Raw genomic sequence first — 27292 nt, 5'->3', positions numbered from 1 at the left:
ATTCCCTTGCACCTCCGAGAACACAATATCACCATCCATAATACGAAGCTTGACGTAAAACTCTTTTACTAACTCAGGATAAATAACCTCTGGGGGCGACAACAATGACGAACAACCAACTTAATCAAACAAGTCCACAATACCGACTTTCTTGAGAAGATCCAGATCACAAAGACGTTCCTTCAAAATCAACTTTGACATCACTCTCGTCGAAGTAGTCTCCTTTGCATGTCGCTCAAAAGAACTATTGGTCGTTCCGCTTGATACTTCCGGTTCGAAATTACCGACCCGTTGACACTTGGAGCCTGAAGCTGCATCGATTGGGGTTCGTTGAGCGGTGGATCGAGATCGAGTGAATGGTGTCAATTTACGTGCCATGGATAAAGATTGAGAAAGTAGAAGAGAGATGAAAAAGGTTTTGATTGTGTTTAAGAGAGAGTAGGTGAATAAGAAACTGAAAAGATTAAGAAGATGAGTTTAAATAAAAGTGAGAATTGAAGAGTTAGAGATGGAAAAGAAAACGAACAGACGCAAGACAGAAGTGATGTACTGAAAGAGTAATACATGCACGAGTTCCAAGGATATGAGAAGTCTATTCAAAGATATACAAAGTCTAATGCTTTATACACGCATAAACACGCGGATAAATAAGATAATAAAAAAAATGCTATTAAACATAAATTCACAAACAGGAATGCAGGTAATAAATAACATGGAACTTAATTCCCTAAAACAAATAATAGATACACAACATATATTTAAGTATTATGACATAATTCACAGTTAATCACATAAAATTACATAAAATCACATAATAAATTATAGAGAATACATACCTAATTCACGACGCATTATAGAAAATCTATCTTCAGCTAAGGGCTTAGTGAAGATATCTGCACGCTGTTTCTCAGTAGAAATATAAATAAGCTCAATATTACCTTTAGAAACATTATCTCGTAGAAAATGGTGACGAACATCAATATGCTTAGTACGAGAATGCATGACAGGATTTTTAGAGATATTAATTGCAGAGGTATTATCACAATAAATAGGAATATTTGTATAAGAAATACCAAAATCCTGCAACGTTTGTTGCATCCACAAAATTTGAGCACAGCAACTTTCAGCTGCAATGTACTCTCCTTCAGCTGTAGAAAGAGCTACTGAAGTTTGTTTTTTACTATGCCATGCAACTAAACAATCTCCTAAAAATTCACAAGCACCACTTGTGCTTTTTCTATCAACCTGTGACCCTGCATAATCAGCATCCGAAAAACCGATTAAGTCAAAGGAAGAGGAGCTTGGATAAAATAATCCCAAGTCACTCATACCTTTTAAATATTTAAAAATACGTTTAACGGTATTCAAATGAGATTCTTTAGGTTGAGATTGAAAACGAGCACACAAGCATACACTATACATAATGTCAGGTCGTGAGGCAGTTAAATATAACAATGAGCCAATCATACCTCGAAATTTAGTGACATCTACATGTGTACCTTGTTCATCCTTTGTAAGCTTAACTGAAGTACTCATCGGAGTTGATTTAGGTGTGACATGATCAAGTGTAAATCTTTTGAGTAGATCCTTTATGTACTTGCCTTGGTGAATAAATATTCCTGCATTAGACTGATTAATTTACAAACTTAGGAAGTATTGCAATTCACCCATCAAACTCATATCAAATTCCTTATGCATGCAATCAGAAAGCCACTTACACAAAGATTCGTTAGAAGATCCAAATATTATATCATCAACATAAACTTGAACTAAAAGAAAGTTATCACGTTTATGAAAAATAAAGAGAGTTGGATCGAGTGTACCGTGAATAAAACCATTGTTCACAAGAAACTGACTGAGACGCTCGTACCAACAACGAGGAGACTGTCTTAATCCATAGACAGATTTCTTGAGCTTGTAAACATAGTTAGGGTACTTTTCATGAATAAAACCTGGAGGCTGCTTCACGTAGACTTCTTCCTTGAGATAGCCATTTAAAAAAGCGCTCTTGACGTCCATCTGATAGAGCTTAAACTTCTTATGAGCTACAAAATCCATTAAGATTCGAATAGCTTCTAATCGAGCTACTGGAGCATATGTCTCGTCGTAATCGATTCCTTCCTGCTGGTTATATCCCTGAGCAACCAAACGAGCTTTGTTTCGAATAATGTTGTCGTCTTCATCCTTCTTATTCTTGAAAACCCAACGAGTACCAATGATCTTGACATCCTGAGGAGGTGGGACGAGTTCCCAAACGTCACAACGCTAGAACTGGTTCAATTCCTCCTGCATTGCAACAAACCAATGTTCATCTGCAACTGCTTCTTGAGCATTATTTGGTTCGAATTCAGCAACAAAAGCACAGAATGTACATAGATTATGAAGTCTGCTTCGCGTAGAGATTCCTTGTTCCAAATCTGTAAGTAGATTGTCTGGTGGATGATTCTTCACTGTTCTGGAAGACTTTGGAAGACGAATATTACTCATCTCTTCCACATTAGAATTGTCTGCCTGGAAATGAATAGGAGTTGTCTCATTCAAAAGAGACTGCCTCATTTCCGCCTGTGAAGATTTATCCAAAGGAGTAACAGAATTCACATTTGAAACACTATCAGGAGTCTTTGGAGAACCAGAAGATTCATCTGAAGCTTGAGTAGATCCTGAAGAATTATCAGAAGACTGCGTAGGACCTGGAGAGTCTTGACTGTTCGACTTGTCAGAATGAGACTGACTCTTTTCAGAATGAGACTGTCTCATTTGGGAATGAGACGGTAGATCCACAGTGTCTTCATCAATCGAAGATTCCTTGAGGATTCATTGAAAGCAATATTGATGGATTATTCTACTTTGTTCTTGACAGAATTATAAACACGATAAGCTTTGCTTGTTGTAGAATATCCCAAGAAAATTCCTTCCGTAGATTTTACATCAAACTTGCCTCGATTATTCTGAGTATCTAAAATAAAACACTTGGAACCAAATACTCAAAAATAATTAATGTTAGGAGTCTTTTTCTTAAGCAATTCATACGAAGTTTTAAGCAAAATAGGACGAATAAGTACTCTATTTAAAACATAACAGGAAATGTGTACCGCTTCAGCCCAAAATTTTCGTGGAAGTTTACTTTCATGCAGTAGAGTTCTGGTAGTTTCCTGTAATGCCCTATTCTTGCGTTCCACTACTCCGTTCTGCCGAGGAGTTCAAGGAGCTGAGAATTCATGAATGATTCCTCTAGATTTGTAGAAGGTAATAAAATCCTCTCGAATTCACCTCCATGGTCACTACGAATAGTCTTGAGCTTATATGAATACTTAGTCTCAAGGTTAGTAATAAGATCCTTAAACTCGACAAAAGCTTCATCCTTAGTACGTAAAAATAGTACCCAAGTAAAACGAGAGTAATCATCAACTATAACAAATGCATAATTCTTACCTCCCAAACTTACATACCTTTATGGACCAAAAAGATCTAGATGAAGAAGCTGCAAAGGGTCAATTATTGACACACGATTCTTAGTAGTAAAAAATGTCTTTACCTGATTTCCTAGCTGACATGCTGTGCAAGGTTCAACCTTCTTGAATTTCAGCTTGGGTAGACCTCGTACCAGATCATGAGAAGATATCTTCCGAAGAAGATCCATGTGAACATGACCTAAACGTCGATGCCACAGATTCTGCTGATCTTGAATAGTAGCAAGACAAATTTCCTCCTGCTGTTCATCAAAATCTAACACGAAAACATTTCCTTTCCTTTTGGAAACTAAAGCAAACTCGTTAGACTTAGTACCAATATAACATACATCTTTATCAAACTTAACCTTATTGTAAGTCATATGTCATAGCCTATTTGTATATTCGAGGATTCAACTCAACTCAAATAAGAATGTAATAAGTAAATAGTGGATCTACCGTCAGAGAGATCTCGCAAAGTAACATCTGTCAGAGGATTCAGAAACAAGGTTCATCTACAGACTTGAGGAGTTAATTCACTGGAAGAAGCTCAAGAAATTGATCAAGCCTCAGTGATGCAAATCAAGATTGTGGATTTAATCAAGTGACAAAGATCTCGTCAGATTATCATTAATTACAAGGATTTAATCTGAAGAAAATCAAAGTGTCAAAGTCAAGACATGAAGAAACGTCACGGAAGTTAGTCACTCATGAACTAGACAGTACATCGAGTGTCAACATTGAAGTGGTGGAATTGATTCATAATTGACAGTGATTTTCAGAAGATTTTCAGAAGAATGGTTGCTGCTCAAGATTAGTATTAATTCTCTATTAATTAATTAAGTCATATAATTTAATTAAGAAAATAAATTATATCTGCAAAGATTAATTTATTGATTAATTGAATTAATTGATTAATTAATTCTGAATTAATATTAAGGTTTTTCAGAATTTTAATTGGATTAAAATCTGCATTAAATCAGCAAGACAATTGAAAATGAACTAGCATGACAATCAGGATTGTCATACCGATTGTCATGCCAGGCCATTTTCAATAGTCTCACCGAAAGTTACACTGGGAGGAGATTGTCTTGCTAGTTCAATCTGATAGTCTTGCTAGTTCATTTGATTGTCATACCGAAAGTCTTGCTAGCTGTTGAGATTGTCTTGCTAGTTTGAAGGATAGTCTCACCGAAAGTCCTACCAGCTATGAGATTGTCATTCCAGTTCATTCCATTCTGTTGATTGATTAAAAAGACAGAAGCAGCCATTCAAGAATTAACAATTCAACAAAAAAGAAGTCAAGAACATACAGAGAGAAAAAGCAGCCAAATATTTCATCTTATCTGCTAATTTAAGATCACAATTTCTAGTTTGTAATGTTAAATCCAATCAGCTAGAAATCATTCTCTTGTTCTTGTGTAACAATCTAGCGGATCAAAATCCCTAGAACTTAATCTCAAATTGCGTTTAGCATTTGAATCTTTTTATTACAAAAATAGAAAAAGTTCATGTCGAATTTATTCTAGATTTGTGATAATTAATTTGAGATTAATTCCTTGTAATCGATACAGTTGTTGTAACACCTTTCAAGTTTAATAATATTTTTATTTAACTTGAATTTTGTTTCATATTTTTTATTCCGCATTTAATTCGATTATTCGGTACTGTTTGTATTCAACCCCCCTTCTACAAACACATTGGGACCTAACAATTGGTATTAGAGCCTTCTGATTAACGAACAAATCAAGATCCTAGACTTTTGTGATTTTTCAACTCCTTGAATTTTTATTCATTCAAAAATTCATAATGACTTCACAAAAAGTTGGAACCGTTAAAATTCCACAATTTGATAAAGAGAATTATATTATGTGGAAGAAGAAGATGCTCTTATTTTTACAAGTGGCAAATCCCAAATATTCAAACTTGTTAAAGAAGGGGATAAGAACTCCGATGGTTATTGAACCGGAGGTGATAGTAGATGATGTTGTGATCACCAAAGCCAGAACCTATCCTAAAGATCCTGAGGATTTTTCTCCTGCTGAAAAAGATGAAGCCTCCTTGGATGCCAGCCTTCAGTTAATTTTAATTGATTCCCTTGATCCCTTGATGAACAGACATATGATGAACTGTAAAAATTCCAAACATATGTGGGAAACTATTGAGGTGATCAATGAAGGCACAGAGGAAGTTAGGGAGAACAAGTTGGAGATCCTAACCTCTGAGTATGAATATTTTAAATCAAATCCAGGAGAAGGAATTACTGAAGTGTTTGAGAGGTACAATGCGTTGATCAACAACCTGGACATAAATGGGAAATATTATTCAATCAGGGAGGTCAACAAAAAGTTCCTTTTAACACTGCCAACTCATCTTGAACATAGAATCACTGCCATTAGAGAAGCTAGAGATCTGGGTGAGATTTCTTTGGACAGGCTCTATGGAGTGTTAAAAACCTATGAGTTGGAGCAGATTCAACAGAAGGAAGTCTACGGGAAGGATAGAATGGTCAGCACATCTACTGCACTTGTAGCTGAAGGTCAACAACAACAGCAATCTCAACAATTGGAGAGAATGGTACAGTGTTCCAAGGCTGAGGAAAATATGTTAGTAGCAGAATATGATCCTCCTACTACAAATCAATCAAGTGATGATTTTTATTCCTTGAAAGAGCTGGAGCAATTGGAAGACGAGTCAATGGCCCAAATTGTCAAGAGATTCTCCCATGTCAGATTCAAGAGGAATCCCAAGCTTAAGTACAAATCCAACTACAACAAATTCCAGAAAGGTGGATCTTTATCCTCTAACACCAGCAGTTGTGGATACAAAACAGGGATGGTTGATCGGAGCATCATTAGATGCTATAACTGCAATGAGTTGGGACACTTTGCCACAGAATGTAGGAAGCCAAAACAAGTAAGGAAGAACTCTTATGAGTCAAATCAGAAGAGTAACTCTAAAAGGGCTTATCTAGCAAAGAGAAGAAGCTGGGATGATACTGACAGTGAAGATGAAGAAGAAGGAAATCTTGCTCTTATGGCTATTGAGGGAAAAGCTTCATCGTCAAGAATAGAGGTAAAACTTTCTGATGCTGAAATGGTTTATCATCTAAGAGGTAACTTAGATTGTGCACGTCGTGATAATGAACTGTTAAGTTTACAGATCACAGACCTTGAGAAAGAGGTCAATGAATTAAGACTTGTGCACATTAATCAAGACAAGTTAAAAGAACAAGTATCTTTTCTAGAGAATAGAGTTGACTGTTATAGAAAACTCGAAACTATTCTCAAACACAAGATCACCGGTCTTGAGACTAAGTTTATAGCCTACTTCAATTCTTGTTCGAAGGCTAAAGAGTTCTACAGTAAGCAAGCTGTTAATCAAACATCTGGAATAGGTTATGATTACAATGTTGCTATTGGAGAATTAGGCATAAACTCCCCTCCTCATGTCTGTGCTAAAGGGAGGGAAGTACCACATGTGCTTAAGGGTGTTGATGAACCCCTCTATAAAGCATCAATTGCTGAACCATTTGATGCGACCTCTTCTATTATTCAAGAAGAAATACATGCTGAAGATCTTGCTAATGAGAAGGTTGTTTCCAAGTCGAGTGTGTCGAAAGTTCCAGTCAAAGTTGTAAAAGCAACTGAGACTAACTCAGACACACATGAGTTGGATAACAAAAATGCCATGTCTACCATGCATAAATTGCCTGCTGTTAATCACTCTCATAAAGCATGTGGTGTTTCTAATTGTATGTCTTGTGCTTTTAATATGATGTATGCTTATTTTAATGGTAAACATGTTTCTAATGATAAGACTACTCCTCGTCAGCATGTGAATAACAAGAAGCATGATAGGTCTAAGACTGCTAGTCCTTCTAAGGTTAGAAAGGAGACATTTGTGCCTAAGCTTAAACAAAAATTTGTTAAGGCTGTTTACAAGGTCAAATGTTCAGTCATTGAGAAAGTTGAGACAATTAAAATTAAAAATATTGTTTTGCCTGACAAAGGACAATTCTACAAGTATGCCGGGCCCAACCAAGTTTGGGTTCCGAAGAAGGTCTAATCCATTTGTAGTGCAGGGCATTAAACAGGTATAACCGGTAGTGTGGATTCTTGACAGTGGATCATCAAGACATATGACCGGAGATAGAGCCATGTATCAAATGTGGTTGAGAAAGCTGGCCCCATGGTTACCTTTGGAGATAACAACAAAGGTTTATCTGAGGGATATGGCTGTTTGCAAGCTGGATATGTTATCAGTGAAATTTTGTATATTGTGCTAGTTTATTATCAGGAAGCATTATCCAACATATAGCACCAGTGACGAGACTTGGGAATATTACGACATATCAAGCACCTGCTGCACATTACACTTGGAATTGAACTCTGGTAAGATGTGTACAAGTGTACTCCTGTTTGGTGAGTCAAAAGAGGAAGTCAGTGCACCACAGTTCATGGACTTTGCAGTTGCAGATCTATTGGACTATGCAATCTCTTCTTCACAATCTCACTTCAGGTTGGTATGAACTAGTATACTGCTCAAGCAATCGTCAAGGACATGGTATGACACTCTAACTGCAGTTACAGTTTTATATGAATAAGTAGAGTCGTCATATTAATAACTATCTTATCACTAGGCACAAACATATTGTTTTATATGTGCAGTGATATATTGATAATGCTATCATTGAACTCAAACTTCTTTATACATTAGTGATTTCTTATGTCATGTAAAATCTTTTGAAATCACTATTGTAAATCATTTTCTCTCTATTACCATATGTTCTGTGATACAGGTTCAGTCTCCAATGACTTTCTTTCATTGACAGTCATGAGGTTGAAAACCCACAACATCTATCCCAGACTGTAAAGACAAACACAGAAACAGAACCAACCAACACTCTCTTACCACTAAATGTAGTACGAATGAGCGTGAGGGAGATAGTGCCTTAGTGCACCACATAAGGAAGGTTCTGTAGTCAACCCAGTAGCTCTGTCTCCTACATAGATGAGTAGTATTTAAACCGAGACAACTGTTAGCCCCCATACATCTTCTCAAAAAGATGTAATGGCTGAAAAGGCACAAAAACAGTTACTAGATTCATTCTCTCAACAGGGTGCGTCTATTGAAATTTGCCTGTCGGCCAGGGTATCCGATGTAGTGTCACCACTTCAAATATAAACAATTCTTGATGCACAAGGAAAGGTTACACACACAAAGGATGAGTTGACGGAAACAAGAGTTTCGACCATTTTAAGGTCAGATTCGATTGTTCAAGGTTCGTTAATGGACCAATTACCTTTACAGGTGTTAGGAGAGGATACTGATCCAAAAGCCATATGTCAGTGGTCAGTATCTACCTCCCCAGGCTTAAATCCCCTGGATGCATCTGCGGATAGTGGATCTGACATAGGTGTAGATCGGCAACTTGTTGACAATGATTCAGATATTACCTGATGAGTCACAAGGAAATATCTTCACAGACATTAGAAGGGAACTTTGATCTTTATGCTAAATTCGTTGGATCATTGTTTACCTTCCCAGAATTCAAATCTGGAACCCTAAAAGGGAAACTAGCAACTTGTAGATTATGACTCAGATTCATCTGACGAGTTTAACAATGATGGGGATTTGCGAACTCCCATTGCACCACCTGTGACCTCCTTAAGGATGGCTAAGGTGATTTTCCTTGCAGGTACAGCTGGATTATGGAGCTAGGAGAGAAGAGTGATACACTTGTGAGAATGAGTGTAAACACGAGTGGAGAGAAGAGTGAAACACATGTGAGGTAACTAAACAGAATCACACACTCACAGTGAGGAAGAAAGAGAAACTTCTTGTTATTTCTTTTCCAACCACGTGAAATATGAGAACTCCTTCAGACGACGACATACATTCCTTCTTTAAGGGGGAGATAAAAGCTTAAGTAATAGTTTGGAGGATTTCTTAACTAAGGGGGAGAAGTAGCAGGGAGGAAGAAAAAGATCCTACATATGTACACTACACCACACCATGTTGTTTGTAACTACGGATCCTATTGTACGGGAGAGGTGGTAAACACAAGGTGATTTTCTAGTAAGGGAAGAAGCTGTTTTCAAAAGGGGAGTACCATTGGCTTTTTATCTGCGGATCCTATTGTACGGGAGAGGTGGTAAACGAAGGTGATCTTCTTTAATCAGTTGATTCTCATAGGGGGAGAAGCAAGAGAGATATGGGCTTCTCAACAGGAAATGTGGTTGTACAAATGAAGATGGAACTACTTGAAGATATGTTCAGTCTAGAGGAACATCTACTTGGAATCTGGAAAATGTTAAATCTAGTCCAGAACTTTTCTACTATTTACTTTGTATTTTTGTTATATCTTTTTCTTATTTGTTAGTTGAGTTATCCTCTAGGTATTTGTGTGTTATTGTCTAACAAAAAAATAGGGGGAGATTGTAAGTCATATGTCATAGCCTATTTGTATATTCGAGGATTCAACTCAACTCAAATAAGAATGTAATAAGTAAATAGTGGATCTACCGTCAGAGAGATCTCGCAAAGTAACATCTGTCAGAGGATTCAGAAACAAGGTTCATCTACAGACTTGAGGAGTTAATTCACTGGAAGAAGCTCAAGAAATTGATCAAGCCTCAGTGATGCAAATCAAGATTGTGGATTTAATCAAGTGGCAGAGATCTCGTCAGATTATCATTAATTACAAGGATTTAATCTGAAGAAAATCAAAGTGTCAAAGTCAAGACATGAAGAAACGTCACGGAAGTTAGTCACTCATAAACCAGACAGTACATCGAGTGTCAACATTGAAGTGGTGGAATTGATTCATAATTGACAGTGATTTTCAGAAGATTTTCAGAAGAATGGTTGCTGCTCAAGATTAGTATTAATTCTCTATTAATTAATTAAGTCATATAATTTAATTAAGAAAATAAATTATATCTGCAAAGATTAATTTATTGATTAATTGAATTAATTGATTAATTAATTCTGAATTAATATTAAGGTTTTTCAGAATTTTAATTGGATTAAAATCTGTATTAAATCAGCAAGACAATTGAAAATGAACTAGCATGACAATCAGGATTGTCATACCGATTATCATGCCAGACCATTTTCAATAGTCTCACCGAAAGTTACACTGGGAGGAGATTGTCTTGCTAGTTCATTCTGATAGTCTTGCTAGTTCATTTGATTGTCATACCGAAAGTCTTGCTAGCTGTTGAGATTGTCTTGCTAGTTTGAAGGATAGTCTCACCGAAAGTCCTACCAGCTATGGGATTGTCATTCCAGTTCATTCCATTCTGTTGATTGATTAAAAAGACAGAAGCAGCCATTCAAGAATTAACAATTCCACAAAAAAGAAGTCAAGAACATACAGAGAGAAAAAGCAGCCAAATATTTCATCTTATCTGCTAATTCAAGATCACAATTTCTAGTTTGTAATGTTAAATCCAATCAATTAGAAATCATTCTCTTGTTCTTGTGTAACAATCTAGCGGATCAAAATCCCTAGAACTTAATCTCAAATTGCGTTTAGCATTTGAATCTTTTTATTACAAAAATAGAAAAAGTTCATGTCAAATTTATTCTAGATTTGTGATAATTAATTTGAGAGTAATTCCTTGTAATCGATAAAGTTGTTGTAACACCTTTCAAGTTTAATAATATTTTTATTTAACTTGAATTTTATTTCACATTTTTTATTCCGCATTTAATTCGATTATTCGGTACTGTTTGTATTCAACCCCCCCCTTCTACAAACACATTGGGACCTAACACTTATGACCAGCATCAGTAAGTTGACTTACACTAATAAGATTATATTTCAAACCATCAACTAAACGAGCGTTAGAAATAGCAAACCTGTCATTACCAATCGTGCCTTTTCCACTGACGGTGTTTGAGTCTCCAAGAGTAACTAAGCCACCTTCCTTGGCAACTAGAGATAGAAACTTGGATTTATCATCCGTCGTGTGACGTGAACAACCACTGTCGATGATCCATTTATTTCGTGGGACATGGACCTTCAAGCAAACCTGCAAAAATTACTTTATTTCTTAGGTACCCACTTAACCTTGGGTCCTGGTTGGTTAGTATCACAAATCTTATATAAATGTTTATCTGATTTCTTAATCCACATCTGAACAATATTAACAGATGTATTAGCAGATTTATATCTAGCAGACGATTTATAAGATAAGTTAGAGGAGTGGCCCTTGATACCACATAATCTAGATTCAGATGTAGGGTGACCAGCTTTGCCACAATCTCGACATTTCTCATAAGGCATCGTATACTTCATAGGAGCTCACTTGTAACCTCCTTGAAATGCACGTTTCTTGATTGATTCACATCCTAAACCTCCTTTATCAAGAGAAGATTTTTGTTCACCAAGAAGAGTATTCAAAGTTCCTTCTCCATGAAAACATTTTGCTAAATCTTTTTCAAGCTATGCCACTTTCTGCTTTAATTCGGGAACCAGGGGATCAGGAGCACTGTCTCTTTTGATAGTTTCTGGATCAACAGAGATTGACTCTTTCTTCAAAGCTTCACCACAAACATCTTTCATCTCAATCTCATTTTTGAGATATTGATTTTCTTCAGTAAGTTTTGAAATCCTTTCAAGCAATGATTTGTTTTCAGCAGCCAAGGCTTCCTCCTTCATGGGATCATCCATTTCATTAAGAACTTCACTTAATGCTTGTTTTAAATACACATTCTTTTCTTTTAGCTTCTTAACCTGATCCTGCAAATTCAACATCGACGAAGATATATTTGAATTATACTTTATATTTTGTACATCATCATTGTCACTGGAGTTGTCCTCAAGTCTTGCAAAGCAAATTTGAGCAATTTCATCGTCTGAATCGATCTCCACGTTAGATTCATCATCACTTCAAGTAATTAATGCCTTCTTTTTGTTCTTCAGCTTGTAGCAGTCCTTTTTAAAATGTCCTTTCTTTCCACACTCAAAACAAGTGTCCTTGTTTTGATTTATTTTATTCTCCTTGCTCGGATTAGATTTGAAGTCCTTTTTTGGAAACTGTGACTTCATTGGTCATTTGGATGCATTCCATTTGGCAAGAAATTTATGAAACTTCTTTGTTAGAAGAGCAATCTCTTCATCAGAATCATCAGGAGATTCGTCTATATTTGCATTAAGTGCAAGAGTTTTCTTACCAGGAGCTTCGTCTTCTTCATCATATCTGCGTAGTTGATTTTTGAATTCTTCCAATTCACTGAACAGTGTTAGAGTGTCCATAGTCGAAAGCAGTGTTGAATCTTGCAGAATGGTGACCTTTGGAGCAAACTTCTTTGGCATTGCTCTGAGGATTTTCCTATTGATCTCAGATTGAGGAATGATCCTTTCCAGAAGTGAGATAAAGTTCATCAATCAATGTCAGGAATCTCCCTTGAGCATCTCGCACACTTTCATCTCTTTCCAACCTGAAACCTTCATAGTCACTCATGAGCATACTTAATTTTACTTTACGTACCTTAGACGTGCCTTCGTGGCTGACTTTGATCGTATCCCAGATCTGTTTGGCAGTAGTGCATGCTGATACTTTTCTTAATTCTGTAGCTACCATGCCATTGGGAAGTGAGTTCATAGCTTTAGCATTGGAGTTCATTGCATTCACTTCTTCAGGAGAGAGATTCTTGAGAGATTTTGGCTTACCATCTTTCATTGGAATTGTAAAACCATTTTCTACAGCATCCCATTCGAATGCATCATGAAGGAGAAAGATTTTCATCCGGAACTTCCAGTCATTGTAGTTTTCAGCACCTTGAAGCAGTGGTGGATAATTATTTGAATACCTATCTGGTTGAGCCATGGATCGCTAGCAAAATAAACACTAAAAAGAGAATTAAATGCACCTGCTCTGATACCAATTGAAATTCGATGGCTCGATAGATAATATTATATTTTAATTGTCAAGGCAAATGGGACAGTCTCTTATGCAAATGGGACAGTCCCTTTACAAATGAGACAATGAATGAGACAGTCTCAATTAACTGCAGAATGTAAATAACATTAATTAAAATGCAGAATGTTGAAAACTTAATAAGTAAAAACACCAGAAGTTTTCACTTGGTTCGGCCCCTACACCTAGTCTATGGCCTACATCCAAGTCCATATGCCAACTAGCATAGAGAATGTATTATATCCACTTAAAACAAAGTACTTACAAACTTTCCTTGATTACAAACTTGGCCCACTTGAAAGAAACCTTCCCTAGCACACAGCTACCTAGCACACAGCTACTTGGCCTTCCTCTTGTAATCAAACTCCCACAACCCGGGACAAGTGATATAATACACCTTTCAGATACAAAAATATAATGTGAAAGTTTACAACTTAAACTAGGCTTCTTGTTTCTGGATATGCATCTCGGGTATAGAACAAGAATATGTTTTTCAGATGATAAAGAATTGACGTGAAAGCATTGGCCACAAATCTGAAATAGTGAGTTGTATTTATATGCAAAGTTCTAACAGATTTATTTTCAAACAAAGGATAAGATAGATAAGATTTGAATACAAGTTTGTTTGAAAATATTTGAATGAAAACTTGAGAAACTAATCTGTTAGTTGTTTGAAAAAGGTAAACCAAGTAAAAGATAGGATTTGAATAATTCAAACTTGGTTTATAAGATAGGGTTTGTTTGAGATAAGTTTAAAAGATATTTATCCAAACAAAACAAGATTTACATAAAACCCTAATCCTTATCTTGCAAAACATCCGGATAAGTCTTGTTGAATCATCCTTGTTGCATTAATCCATTCTGTTGAGACATCATCAGAAACCATGAAATTAATAGAAACATGCATCTTGATTATCATTTGAAGGAGTTAAAGAGGAATGATCAAAGTTCTAACATATCACATGAAGAAGTATAATCGCTAAAACATATCAATGCAACACCAAAAAACTACTAAACCTAAACAATAGCTCAATAATACAACTTCTCTGTAAAAAATAACAGACAAATCAAGAATCAAAGCATTTACACCAACATCCCACAGATCCATACTTCCCATCAACAACACAATACAAAACCTTTACGAGCTAAATCTATCTCCGTCACCAAAATAAATAAGAGAGGCAGAGAGAGATGGAGAGAGAGGGGGGGGGGGACACAAGGGGAGGGGGGGAGAGAGAGAGAGAGGAAGGAGAGACCTACGTTTGTTTGGCAAAAGAAGAGGAAGAAGGGACACGTTTGTTCCTCAACATCACAAAACCAACAGGCAAAACAACACTAATCATCATAACAACTGCTCCAATCAAATACCTAAGTGGGCTTGGTGGGCCTACCTCTACTAGCCTTCTTAACTACACATTCATCATTTTTGGTCATTACCCATATCACATAATTGTAGGTTCAACAAATGCACATACATGTTTTTCAAATGTATGAAAGAATGATACAAGATCACATTAAAGATCTAAAATTTGAAGAAGTAGAGGAAGACTTACAGGCATTGTGGGATGAGTGTTGTGTTCCAAAATGTTAAAGTGAATTAGCAAAAAAAATATATATTAAAGTTGGAAACATATTTTTTTGCGAAAGAATGCCCAAAATACACTAGTTTTCAACTCCAACCGCCCAAAATGCCTTCTGGAGGTAAATTCGCCCAAAATACCCGTTGAATACGCATCCAGGACATGCTTACTCCATTTTTTAAAAAATAAAATAAAATACGCATCATGTACATGCGTATTCTTTTAAAAAAATCAACCAAATACGCATTAAAAGAATGCGTATTCACTAAAAGTCAAAAGTGAATACGCGCATTCCTGTGATGCACATTTTTTGTTATTTTTAAAAAAAGTGAATTCACATGTACATAATGCGTGTTCAGTGGGTATTTTGGGCGGTCACTCCCGCCAAACGGTATTTTGGGTATTAAACCCCTAAATGGTGGGTATTTTGGTTTTTCACCCTTTTTTTACCAGGTATTAATAGATTTATTGATTTGTAATCAATTTTTTTTAAAATAGATAAGTAGGCAATCTGCCGACTGCCGCATCCAGGGTGAGCGAGAATCAATCAGAACTTGTAATAATAAAAGAACGAGTTTTATAATTTACATGAAAAATTTTTATTTACATATATGAAGCAAATAGTTTTTAATTTCAAAATGTTGCCCGGTAAGTGTTGACTCGTTTGGTTAGAAAGGGGATAACTATCATTTTGGTCACATGTTCGAATTTCACGGAAGGAGAATTTATAATTACACCTCCTGAGCCAGAGCATGTCGTGCTTAAATGGGGTTTATCTTGGTTCACGTGATTTGCAGGTTATTGCGTGAACCCGTGGGCCGAAGGATAGTGGTTGCGGGTTCCGTACGATAAAAGAAAATTATCGATAACTTTTGAAAAACATTGAATCCCATAATAAAACAATAATGCACTTATATATTTTAATAACAAGCGATTGAATTAATTTCATTATAGATCTTAAATTTTACATACACATAAAAAAACAACTTACTTGAAATAGAAAAAAATATTTTGCTTGAATTTTCATATTCTTATAAACTATATTAGACTAAAAATAAAAAGCCACTAAAGAGCGCGAAAAGAAAACAAAATGATAAAAATTTATCTATTTCAATCCCAAATCATGTGTTTGATTGTTATCCCAGATTATACTACGATTTTCGGTCTTTCCAAAATTGTTGAAAACAATTTTTTTTAAAAAAAATATAAGTTGGGAAGCTAAACTACACTTAATTTCAAATACATTATTTTTAATATTAGAAATAATATTTTATCTAATTTCTTTTTTGAAAGGACTATTTTATCTACATTAAAGAAACTACTAATATTTGCAAAATGTCTTTGTTTTGAATCAATATTTGCAAAATGTTAATTGCATCACTCACCATCCTCGTTGCTCAACCCCATCTTAAGCATAACAAATGTGAAAAACAAGAGCACTAGTGGGGTTCAATTTGATTCGTCCATTGGAGAAATAAAAAAGAGCTGCAATGAGGGTGTTTAAAACACTCACTTCAAGCCTTCTTCAAGAAACTCAAAAATCAAGAATCTTTACAAAAAGATGTTTTGTATCCTCTTCTTCTCTCACTCATGGCATTCATGTTTTCAATTGCCCAGTTTGTATCTCTTTTCTTCTATGTATTTTCTCTTAATTAATATCTGTATGTATATTTTCAATCATTTATATGATCAAAATTGATAAAGTTTCATGCTTTTTTCCATTTTTGTAGTTCCTGCAGTAGTAATATTACTAGGATGGTAAATTTATATTTGTATGTATCTGTTTGTACATTCATTGATGCGAAAAGTTTATGTTAGACACACAATTCTTGTTTTGAATTGATAAAGTTTCATGCTTTTTCCCATTTTGTAGTTCCTGTAGTAATTTGAGGATGATTAGTGTATATTTTGTCTGTGTATTCATTCGTTTATGCGGAAAATCTCATTGTAGACACACATTTCTTGGTTTGAATTGATAATTTTTTATGCTTTTTCCAATTTTTAGAGTCCTTTTAGTATTCTTAGGATAATAAATTTATCTTTGTATGTATCTGTGTATACATTCATTTATGCAAAAAGTTCATTGTAGACACACATTTCTGGGTTTGAATTGATAAAATTTCATGCTTTTTTACATTTAGGTGTCCTTGTAGTATTAGGGTGATTAGAATGTACTTTGTATGTATCTATATACATTCATTTATGTGAGAAGTTTCCCTGACAGAAAAAAATATGTGAGAAGTTCATTGTATCCGCAAAGTTCTTGGTTTTGAATGATAAAGTTTTATTTTTTTGTGTTCCGAATTGTGGAGCCATTGTAGAAGTATTAGAATGATTTGTTCATGTTGGTGTGATGTTGTTGTCACAGGATGAGGTGGGGATTGTTGCCAAATTATCTGATTGTATTGCATCTAGAGGTGGGAATATACTTGCAGCAGAAATTTTTGTGCCCCATAAGAAACATACCTTTTATTCAAGAAGGTATGTATATTGATATATTACAAGAGCATATAGTTATTGTTTTGAATGTGTGTAATTGTACAGTTTGGTTTCAAGTAAAAGGGGCTAGTTTTTTGTAAGTTCTACTTGGTGTGCTGTTCATTTGTTAAGACTTAAGAGCATTTTGATTATATTGGTATTTATAATCACTTTAAAAAAATGTTGAGTTGTTGGTAATGACTGATGTTGCATAGTACATTTTTGAAGATACTGCCATGGCCTTTGAGATACCTTAAATATGGGCATGTATAGATCATCAATGAGTTTAATTTGATTACTTCTGCATCTTCTGTATAAATCTTGTCTCCTCTGTGGGTGTAATCATGTTAAGATTTAACACATCAGCAATCACTTGCAGTGAATTTGTCTTTGACCCTGCAAAATGGCCAAGGGCACAAATAGATGAGGACTTCCTCAAGTTGTCAACAAGGTTCAAAGCAGTTAGATCTGTTGTTAGGGTGCCTGACCTAGATCCAAAATTTAAAATTGCCGTTCTTGCTTCTAAGCAGGTTTTCTTTCAATTATATCCATAACAATTACATGTTGACTATTGTTATGCGCTGAATTGTTGCTGAAATTGTGCTGGTGCAGGACCACTGTCTTGTCGATATGTTGCTTGGATGGCAGGATGGGAAACTTCCCGTTGACATAAAATGTGTCATTAGGTAAAAGTAAATTTTGATGTCCTGGTTTCTAGAGGCTACTTATAATGTAAAATTCTATTTCAATCAGCAACCATGAGAGAGGTCCAAACACCCATGTCATGCGATTTCTTGAAAGACATCAAATACCGTACCATCATGTAGATATAACTAAAGATGACAAAAGTGAAGATGGAATACTGGATTTGGTTCAGGATACTGATTTTCTGGTACTTGCAAGGTACATGCAGGTAAACTAAATGCAAAATATTCTATAAACTCTAGAGTGCACACACGCACACAGGGATATAATTCTCCTTTACTGTCAAACAAGAAGGATTATGGTTGTTTGTCTGTGTGTTGTAGCGCACATCTATCTATCTTCCCCTTTGCCCCAAGACACCTGATACTAGTCAAGCATTTGCCGTCTACCAATAATTATGCTTCTACTTTGTAATAATTCTTTGTATCTACAGGTATTGTCTGGTAATTTTTTAGAAGCTTATGGAAAGGACGTAATTAACATACATCATGGTCTTTTGCCATCATTCAAGGGTGGAAACCCTAGCAAACAGGTCAGAATCATGGATTTGTTGATATAATTTGCTAAGACATCTCTATTGCTGTATTAAAAAGGCCAGCATACCCTGTTTTCAGGCTTTTGAAGCTGGCGTGAAATTAATCGGTGCAACAGCTCACTTTGTCACCAAAGAACTAGATGAAGGTCCAATCATTGAACAGATGGTAAACATTTTCATTTTACTTATTTCTTGACGTAAGTCATCCACTTTAACTTATACTTACCTTGTTATGCTAGTTCTGGAGACCAGTCCGAAAAAAATTAAGGGTTATAACTAGCATGGAGTTTTACATTCTTGCTATTGATTTACACCATTTTGCATTCAAGTAAATAAGCCTAAAGCGGTATTCCAGTAAAAATGTTGGAATAGCTCCACTGCCTTTGTATCATTTCCTGCACAGAATACAATGTGCACAAACTTACTGTCAACTTCAACTGTTTCTGGGGTTTTAGTATTTTTCAATAGGTCATGATTTCTTCAACCTGTAACCAATTTTTTAAAAATTCCTCATTGCCTTAGGATCTGCAGTGCCAGAATTTGATTACCAAATAAATGGTTTCTTCTACTGTTTATGATTTGTTCAATATTATGTTTATTTAGAATTAGGCTTGTACATTCAAAGATATGAAGAAACCGAGTGGTACTCTAAATGCTTTAGATGTCCTGGTTCAAAATTCATTCCGAGATTTGTATATGCATTCGATCTATGATGCTCAGACTCTATTAGAAGGATCGGACACGGACACAAGTCTGAGAGTCCGATTCTTCGAACTTGAAAATCAAAGACTCGGGGACACGTTTTTTAAGGATCCGACACTTGGATTTGGACACGGCAATTACTATTTTAAACATAATATGATACTTTCTATAAGCTAATACCTATCATTTTATATAAAACAGTACATAAACTTTTAAAAAACAAGGGTAAAACAATATCTATTTTATCTATAAATTTATAACAGGTACAATTTTATAAGTTAAAGGATTAAATTATACCGTATAACAAACAATTAGAGATAGGTTCTTTTATGTTTTCAGAGATGAAGTGTCCATTTTCCAGATGGCATTCGGATCCGGATCCAAGTGTCGGTGTCAGTGTCGTGTCCTATGTACACGGGTACGGTTGGGTTTTCCGAAGAGTCCGAGCATCACAGCATTCGATACATTTTTTTTACCCACCATAATTGTTATACAGCAGCACTACACTGTCTTAGTATGACAATGACATTGCAAGAGGTCGGTGTTGGCATTATGTTTAAGCTTGAACACCTATCAGCGCACTAGATATTTGACCGTTTTCTAGAGGATTTCATGTAGGAACATGACATGGATGGCGAAAATTAAGTTTTAGTACATAACCTGCTATAATCATGATGTAGTCTTCTATAATTTTCTTGTTTTACCTTGCAAAATTTTGTTTGTTAACATGTTTGAGTTCTGAAAATATATTTTACTTTGGTTTTGCAGGTTGATACAGTTTCACATAGAGATAATTTGCTAAGCTTTGTTCAAAAATCACAGAATCTTGAGAAACAGTGCCTTGCAAAAGCAATAAAATCTTACTGTCAACTGCGGGTCTTACCTTATGAGCAAAACAGGACCGTTGTGTTTTGAGACTAAGCAGCAAAAAGTGAAGTTCATAAAGATTTTGGAGGGTTAACGTAGAAATAGCCTATACCTAATTATTTTTCATCAAAATCTTTATATCTTGATCATTTATAGAAATGCAATGTGTACTGCAAACTCCGAAAATCAGCATCTCAATAAAAAGTTCAATGTTTTACTGCATCTTGTAATATTTGAGTTGTAGCTACCGTGAATTGATTCTTTTTGGTTACCATTGCGGCCATGAATGGAATTCTTTCTGTCCTGTATCATCTTCCGAAATGGTGATTGTAACTAAGAGCAAGAATTATTCATCCCTTGGCATTCTCAGTGATTAGTATAACTGTATTGAGCTAATATGGTTGCTGAAGATTATTTGAATGTTTATCTATTAAGCGTCATTCTGTTTTTTTCAGAAGCAATTTGTTAAGCTTTTGATAGGAACTTTAACTCTTTTTGTATCTCTTTTTATTAAGTCAATGTTTTTCTCACACACTGGCCATGGATGATCAAGTGTCAAGTCAATTTATTATACAGCTTAAGGCTTCTTGAACCAGAAAGAATGATTATAACACAAAATTTTAAGTGGAACAATTGAAAAGAAAACAAATTGATTAGACATTTATTATTCACAAGTTGAAAGGTACAAGCTACACCCCAAAGCAAACATAACACAACATCTCCAAAACATCACAAGAACTTGAAAATAGAACACAAGCAAATAAGCTAAGCTCCAAGAAAAAGAATAACCTTAAGCATAGTCTTCAGAGGCTGGGACTGCAGCATATGATCCAATGAAAACATCACCATATATGAATCCAGCCAAGCCTCCTCCAATGAGTGGACCAACCCAGTAGATCCAGTGACCCGAAAAATCTCCGCTAGCAACAGCAGGACCAAAGGAACGGGCGGGGTTCATCGAGCCACCGCTGAAGGGACCAGCAGCCAAGATGTTTGCACCAACAATGAAGCCAATTGCAATTGGTGCAATGGTTCCAAGTGAGCCCTTCTTGGGGTCTGCAGCAGTGGCGTAGACGGTATAGACCAGAGCAAAGGTGATGATGATCTCAAACACTACACCTTCAACTGCACCTAGTCCTGCACCAACTCCATGAATTGGAACTGCCTGCATAGATTAACAAGAGCCACTTGTTAGAATTCGACAGGCCAGTGAAAAGTATAACAGATGATCTGAGAACTACAAGTTGAAATCTCATGATCCAAAAGACGACAGACCAGTGAAAAGTACAACAAATGATTTGAGGACTACAGGTTGAAATCTCATGATCCAGAACACGATGCATGAAAAGATAAATAAATTCATGAGGTGTACCTTGCCACCAGTAACAAATATGAGGAGAAAGGAAGCAACAGTAGCACCAAGCAATTGAGCAATCCAATAGAAAAATCCAGTTATGAGAGTGATGTTGCCACCAACAGCCAATCCAAAGGTGACAGCTGGATTCAAATGGCCACCTGAGATGTTGGCTGCTATGGACACTCCAACAAATAAAGCAAATGCATGAGCTACAGCTATTGCTACTAATCCAGCTGGATCCAAACCTGCATCAGCTGTGAGATTATCTGCACATCACAGATCAACACAAAATTTAGTACCCCTTAATTCAATCTTTTTTCAACTCGCAAGTCAAAATTCGTCGTCAGAAGTATTTTTCACCGAAAAATTTAATCTTTAGATAAAAAACGCAACATGTTTCACATTTACGACAAAACAAATAATCTCGAAAAAACAACTTACTAAAAGCAATCGCGGATCCAACTCCGGCAAAAACGAAAAGAAGGGTGGCTATAAACTCAGCCAAGTAACACTTCAGTGATCCATGACTGAAAGAATCACCAATGCTACCAATTGTTATCTTCACCATTTTCAAAGCTTTCGAAAATTTGAAATGTTGCTCAAAGGCTTTTTTGTTTATTTTTGGCACATCAAGTTCTGCAGATTAGCATTGTTTATATACTTAAAACTCTAGGGATTAGTTAATAAACAAACTCATAATTTTGTACATATCATAATGCATTCTAATATTCTTTAATAAATTTTAATACTCCCTCCGTCTCAGTCTTGTTTGACTTTTGATGGTCAAATTAACTTAATTTTGACCGTAAATAAAAATTTATTTTTTCATTATTTTGAAAAGCTAAAAAATACATATTAAAGTAGATTAAACATACTTTCTAATAATATAATTTTTTTTAAATATTTTCGATAACGTACTATGTGAAATTTTTGGTCAAAGTTCAGTTAATTTGACCGTAAAATGTAACAGATAAATTGGGACAGAAGTAACAGATAAATTGGGACGGAGGGAGTAATATTTTTGGGATTTTTCCAGACTAGCTATTGGTGCCGACCCAACCGACCATAATTTGATAATGGATTAATTGTGAAAACTAAGTTTTGTTTTGTTTAAAATTAATTAATTAGTAGATTAGTGAAGAAGAGATTAAAAAGTGATTAGTGGGAGATAAGCTCGATGATGAGATGATTAATCATCAAATAAAGAAATATGTAAAGTTCTAGATTCTTATGTCACTATAAGGATTAAGTTATCTAACCACCCTAAACACTAGTTATATTAGTACACCCCTACAATTTTTTTCAATAATTGAGTAGGTAATGACTTATTAGCAGATAAGCTTTTTAATATAGATGTGATGATAGACTGATGTGTAAATTGGTATAAGTTAGTACTGATTTTATTTCGATATTTTTTATCGTCTAAGGTTCCGACTCGATTTTCGGTCATCTTGAGATTTACGTATGTTTGAGTTGCCTATAATTTTTTCCTTTATTTTTTATCGTCTAAGGTCCTGACTCAATTTTCGATCATCCTGAGATTTACGTATGTTTGAGTTGCCTATAATTTTTTCGTTTATTTTTTGTTGTCTAAGGTTCTGACTCGATTTTCGGTTATCCCGAGATTTATGTATATTTGAGTTGCCTGTAATTTTTTCGGACAAATTTATGTTATTTATCATTCAGGTGAAGTGAAAAATCGATCACAAAAAGTTCGAAAGTCCAAGCTTTTGCAAATACAATCTTACAAAAGATAGAGCACACAGAAACATACTTATCAACATTGAGAAGACTTTTCTTGTAAAAATCAATAATCAAATACTACAACGTTTCACTTGTGATCTGAAATATACTTGTGTTCTTATGGACTGTTCATTAATTATCATGTGAACTTGTGTGGCCATATATAGATGCTTCCACTGTATTTGTACATAGACATTACATCTCTCTTGTGGTTCTTGTAGTGAAACAATCCAACCTGGCCAAAGTATGATCAGAGTTGAGACCCATGCCATGATGATTTTGGTGGCTAGAGACTTTACAAGCAAATGATTTGAAAAATGTATTTGATGGAGAAAACTTTCGTGGAGACCACATTTTTATCGGAGAACTCGGAGATCACCTATGTTCTGCAATCAAAATACTATGAAATATATTATTTTGTGAAATATGTTCAATGAATATCACTAATTCATTAAAATTGTTGAAAATCGTTTAAGTTTAATAAGTATAATGTGTATGTTCTGCAATTTGAACAAATGTTCTGCAAAATAAATATGTTTCGTAGAATAAAACTTTTTGTGATGTTCTACATGCGGTACATGTATGATATTCAAGATTTTCAATAAAATAATGATTTTTGTAGAACATTATTCACAAAATAATATATTTTGCAATATTTTTATGCAAGATTTTAGTTGCAAAACATAAGTGGTCTCCGTGATCTACAAGGAAACGTGGTCTCCAGAGAACTTGACTCGTGTTTGACGTCTAGTTGGAAAATTGTCTGCATCAATTGTGTAATGTCACAATAAAGGTACTCTGGCCAGGGTCCGGTGAAGACGTCGATTAAAACGAAACATTTATCGTATGAGAAATTTCGGAATTTGAATTTTCAGCATGTGATCCGGCCAGCGATTTAGAAGTAGACATCTTAAAGTAATTTGCTCCATTGTTACAGATCACCGTATTTAAAAACAAAGAGAAAATTTCATAGTTTAACTAAATTTCGCATAATATTTCGGCTTCAGATTTGCAATTTGGTCATCTTTTAAAAAGATGGCCAAATGCCGCCTCCATAAAAAAAACCATCATTTTTTTTTACGATAAATCACTTCTTTACAAAATAGAAAAAATATGACCACCATATATACTACAAATTTCAAATTCCGTCCACCAAAATATTATAATGAATAAAATTCAGTCACCACTTTACGCTTTACTTGATCATAAGTGTCCGATAATATTTTACTTGATTTTTTACTCGAAATTGGAGTCCGAAGAAAATAAGATAGGGTAGACCTTGTTCATCCTGTTAGGGCAACTCTAAGAGTGACCGGATTTCTAAATATCGGTCTAAATTTGGACCGAGACAACTCTTTATTTCAAAAGTTTGGTCCAAATTTACATATTAATATTTTATTCTTTCACTTATTAATATATTGTTATTTTAACGTATTGATAGTAATTGACATACCTATTAATTCAATTGGACGCGGAATGAATAAAATCAATATTAATTTCAAACTTAATAAATTTATTAAACTAGAAAAACATTAAAAAAATAACTATTAAACAAACATAAAAAATATACTTTAATATACTTAAATAACTATATATAATATACTTTATATTAAAAATCATTACACTTAAACAAGAAAATTGAAAAAAAAAAGTGTTTAATATACTTTTATTAAATAACTATTATATATATAAGTGAAAATTAAAAAAATATAATTTAAAACTACTTAATATATATATAATAACATTCGATCAACAAACTAACGAATATATAAAACATAAAAAGATAATATTTTATTATTAAAAAAATTTAGGTCGGTGAATAGTGCGGAACTAAATTTAAACCGACACTATTCCCTAACCTAAATTGGAATATGGCAATAGACCACCGTTTGATAGATTTATACCCCGTCGAAATTTAGGTCAACAGGCCACTCTTGGAGATGATCCTGCTCCAGAGAAGTTACATAAATCCACAACTATTTTACTTCAAATATTTTCAGTTTCTGTTGACCATAAAATATCAGAAGTGAAATGACCTGTTAACTGTCCTGACAAAATTCGAATCCAAAGGCCTCCTCAGTCCTTCCTCTTTAAAGCTCCCAACTGTCTACAAAGATTCATCTTTTCAAGAAGTATAACCTTTTGGCTACTCTTTTTCCTCCCCTTTCTAGAAACAAAGAATTGCATGCAGATTCAGCCTAATACATGCATGTGTAAAGAATAAAGATACTACTAGTACTGCTGATTTTAAGTGTGTGTAGTGTGTGTGGCAGATGAAATAAATAACTCATGCATCTCATTGAATGCTCACAACAACACTAAAGTGATAAAATTCAATTATCTGCAGGGATGCTTCAGCTACTTTGGTCCCATCTTTTTTGAGGTAAGTCTAACTATTAGGCCAAATGTTATTCAAGCTTCACATTTTTCACAGATACATTTAAATAAAAAATTCCCATCAAGAACCTACTTATCTTCATTTTCTGGCAAAATTTCTTGATTTTTTCTCATTTCTTCTAGTATTTACTTGCACTTTTGTGGGCTGTCACTTATTCTACATTTTGTTGCTTTGTACATTAATGTGATGTATTAGAAGAAGAAGAAAGAAGTATATGATTTTTAGTTTGCATACCTTAATTAGACAGGATTGTTTAGTATGGATGCTTTAAGTGTAGCTAAAGATGGGGAAAGAGGTTGCAGGAGAGAATCTGGAGGTTCTGAGACATCTAAAAATGTTCATCCCCAACATAAGAGATCTAAAAGGTGCTTCATTTCCCTTTGATCTTTCATTATTACATTTAGGCATCAATCTTTATTTTGGCTGTTTCAATGCTATGTGTAAGGTGGGGGAATTTTAAATATTTATGTATAAGATTAGTAGATGTTTCAGTTATTCGATCACTAACTCTCCAAAATCATGAAAAATGGTAGGAAATTCTCATTGGAGAGGCCATTTTTCGGATTGAAGAGTAGATGAAACTTATTTTTCGGACTACATTCTTCTCTAGTATCCCAAATTAAATTCTCAGTGTTAGAAAAGTCACTAAGTACTTGTATCTTTAAACATCACCTAACTCCTTTTAGAGATTAGTTTTACTATGAAAACCATGTTTTGCTAATTGTAATTGAGGTCTAGGTGAAAAGTTACAATAGAGTCACTTAGTTCATTGAAGTCTGAAGTATAATGATCCCTCGGTGTCTCTGCAAAGAAAATGAGCATTCAAACAAAAAATTAAAAATTTCATCTTATATCGGAAAGCACACAAAGTATGGATTACATTGAAGTACGAGATCATTTCAGCACACAATTGATATCATATCTGTCCTCAATTAACTTTGATCATGTTCTGCTTAATTGCACTAGTACACCAGGTGCCTTGTAAATTTTCTGATGTTGTGAAGAATGACATCTTTAAACTCTAATTAGACTTATCAACCCAAGATGATGGTTCTTGATCAAAGCTTATGAATTGCATTATTAAATTCTAGGCAACATTCTTGACACATATACATTCCTTTTCATGGTTTCTAGTGCTTCTGGCAAGAATGACCTTTCGAGAGGTGGAGCTACCAATACGATAAGGGAACATAATGTATTACCTGTAAGAGTAAGTCTTATAATACTTGTACATTCAACTGCTCAATATATGTCCTATGCGATCTTTAAATGGAGACTCGAAGTGAAGTTTCTCATTTGAAAGTGCTGAGTCTGATCAAAACCATTGAAGATTCTAATTTTGGCAAATTTGAATTGTTTGAGGCCAAAACCTTATGTTAAGATACTTAATTATAAAGGCGGGACCAATTGAATTGCTTGTTCTTGTATTTGACAGGATTTGAGGCCCCCTGAGAAGAATGTTATTCCTCGGAGTCCTCTTCATGAAAACCCCAGTAATACCAGCATCAACCCTACATTTAAACATAGGGACTCTTTGGAAAAAGAC

General features: G+C 34.8%; 3 protein-coding genes across 4 annotated transcripts; 1 reads left to right on the top strand and 2 right to left on the bottom strand.

Moving 5' to 3' along the window:
- Positions 1 to 14637: 14637 nt before the first annotated feature.
- LOC141664436 (uncharacterized) lies at positions 14638 to 14940 on the bottom strand. The gene is made up of 2 exons (XM_074470390.1): positions 14935 to 14940; positions 14638 to 14790 (listed from the first exon to the last, which is right to left on the bottom strand). Exons 1-2 carry the CDS (start codon positions 14938 to 14940, stop codon positions 14638 to 14640), a joined length of 159 nt encoding a protein of 52 aa, XP_074326491.1.
- Positions 14941 to 16330: 1390 nt separating this feature from the next.
- On the top strand, positions 16331 to 20470 carry LOC141666447 (formyltetrahydrofolate deformylase 1, mitochondrial-like). Of its 2 annotated transcripts, none has more exons than XM_074472456.1 (8): positions 16331 to 16577; positions 17330 to 17442; positions 17819 to 17969; positions 18052 to 18125; positions 18193 to 18352; positions 18578 to 18676; positions 18759 to 18845; positions 20150 to 20470. In XM_074472456.1, exons 1-8 carry the CDS (start codon positions 16452 to 16454, stop codon positions 20294 to 20296), a joined length of 957 nt encoding a protein of 318 aa, XP_074328557.1. In that variant the 5' UTR covers positions 16331 to 16451; the 3' UTR covers positions 20297 to 20470. The 2 variants fall into 2 exon arrangements, with proteins under 2 accessions (XP_074328557.1, XP_074328558.1); XM_074472457.1 differs by having other exon boundaries at positions 16390 to 16599.
- A 411-nt stretch (positions 20471 to 20881) lies between these two features.
- LOC141666448 (putative aquaporin TIP2-2) lies at positions 20882 to 22269 on the bottom strand. The gene is made up of 3 exons (XM_074472458.1): positions 22047 to 22269; positions 21621 to 21871; positions 20882 to 21413 (listed from the first exon to the last, which is right to left on the bottom strand). The coding sequence occupies exons 1-3, from the start codon at positions 22171 to 22173 to the stop codon at positions 21039 to 21041; spliced, it is 753 nt and encodes a 250-aa protein (XP_074328559.1). The 5' UTR covers positions 22174 to 22269; the 3' UTR covers positions 20882 to 21038.
- Positions 22270 to 27292: the final 5023 nt, after the last annotated feature.

Source organism: Apium graveolens, chromosome 6, assembly GCF_009905375.1.
Source record: "Apium graveolens cultivar Ventura chromosome 6, ASM990537v1, whole genome shotgun sequence".
NCBI classification, from domain to species: domain Eukaryota; kingdom Viridiplantae; phylum Streptophyta; class Magnoliopsida; order Apiales; family Apiaceae; genus Apium; species Apium graveolens.
This window is presented reverse-complemented; position numbering and strand designations above follow the sequence as displayed.

Coding starts and splice junctions, on each gene's coding strand:
- LOC141666447 (XM_074472456.1), top strand. CDS start 16,452: ATGAGGGTGTTTAAAACACTCACTTCAAGCCTTCTTCAAGAAACTCAA. Junction 18,126..18,192: donor GACATAAAATGTGTCATTAG/GTAAAAGTAAAT, acceptor TATTTCAATCAG/CAACCATGAGAGAGGTCCAA. Junction 18,677..18,758: donor GTGGAAACCCTAGCAAACAG/GTCAGAATCATG, acceptor CCCTGTTTTCAG/GCTTTTGAAGCTGGCGTGAA.
- LOC141666448 (XM_074472458.1), bottom strand. CDS start 22,173: ATGGTGAAGATAACAATTGGTAGCATTGGTGATTCTTTCAGTCATGGA. Junction 21,872..22,046: donor TGGATCCGCGATTGCTTTTA/GTAAGTTGTTTT, acceptor TGTGATGTGCAG/ATAATCTCACAGCTGATGCA. Junction 21,414..21,620: donor TATTTGTTACTGGTGGCAAG/GTACACCTCATG, acceptor TAATCTATGCAG/GCAGTTCCAATTCATGGAGT.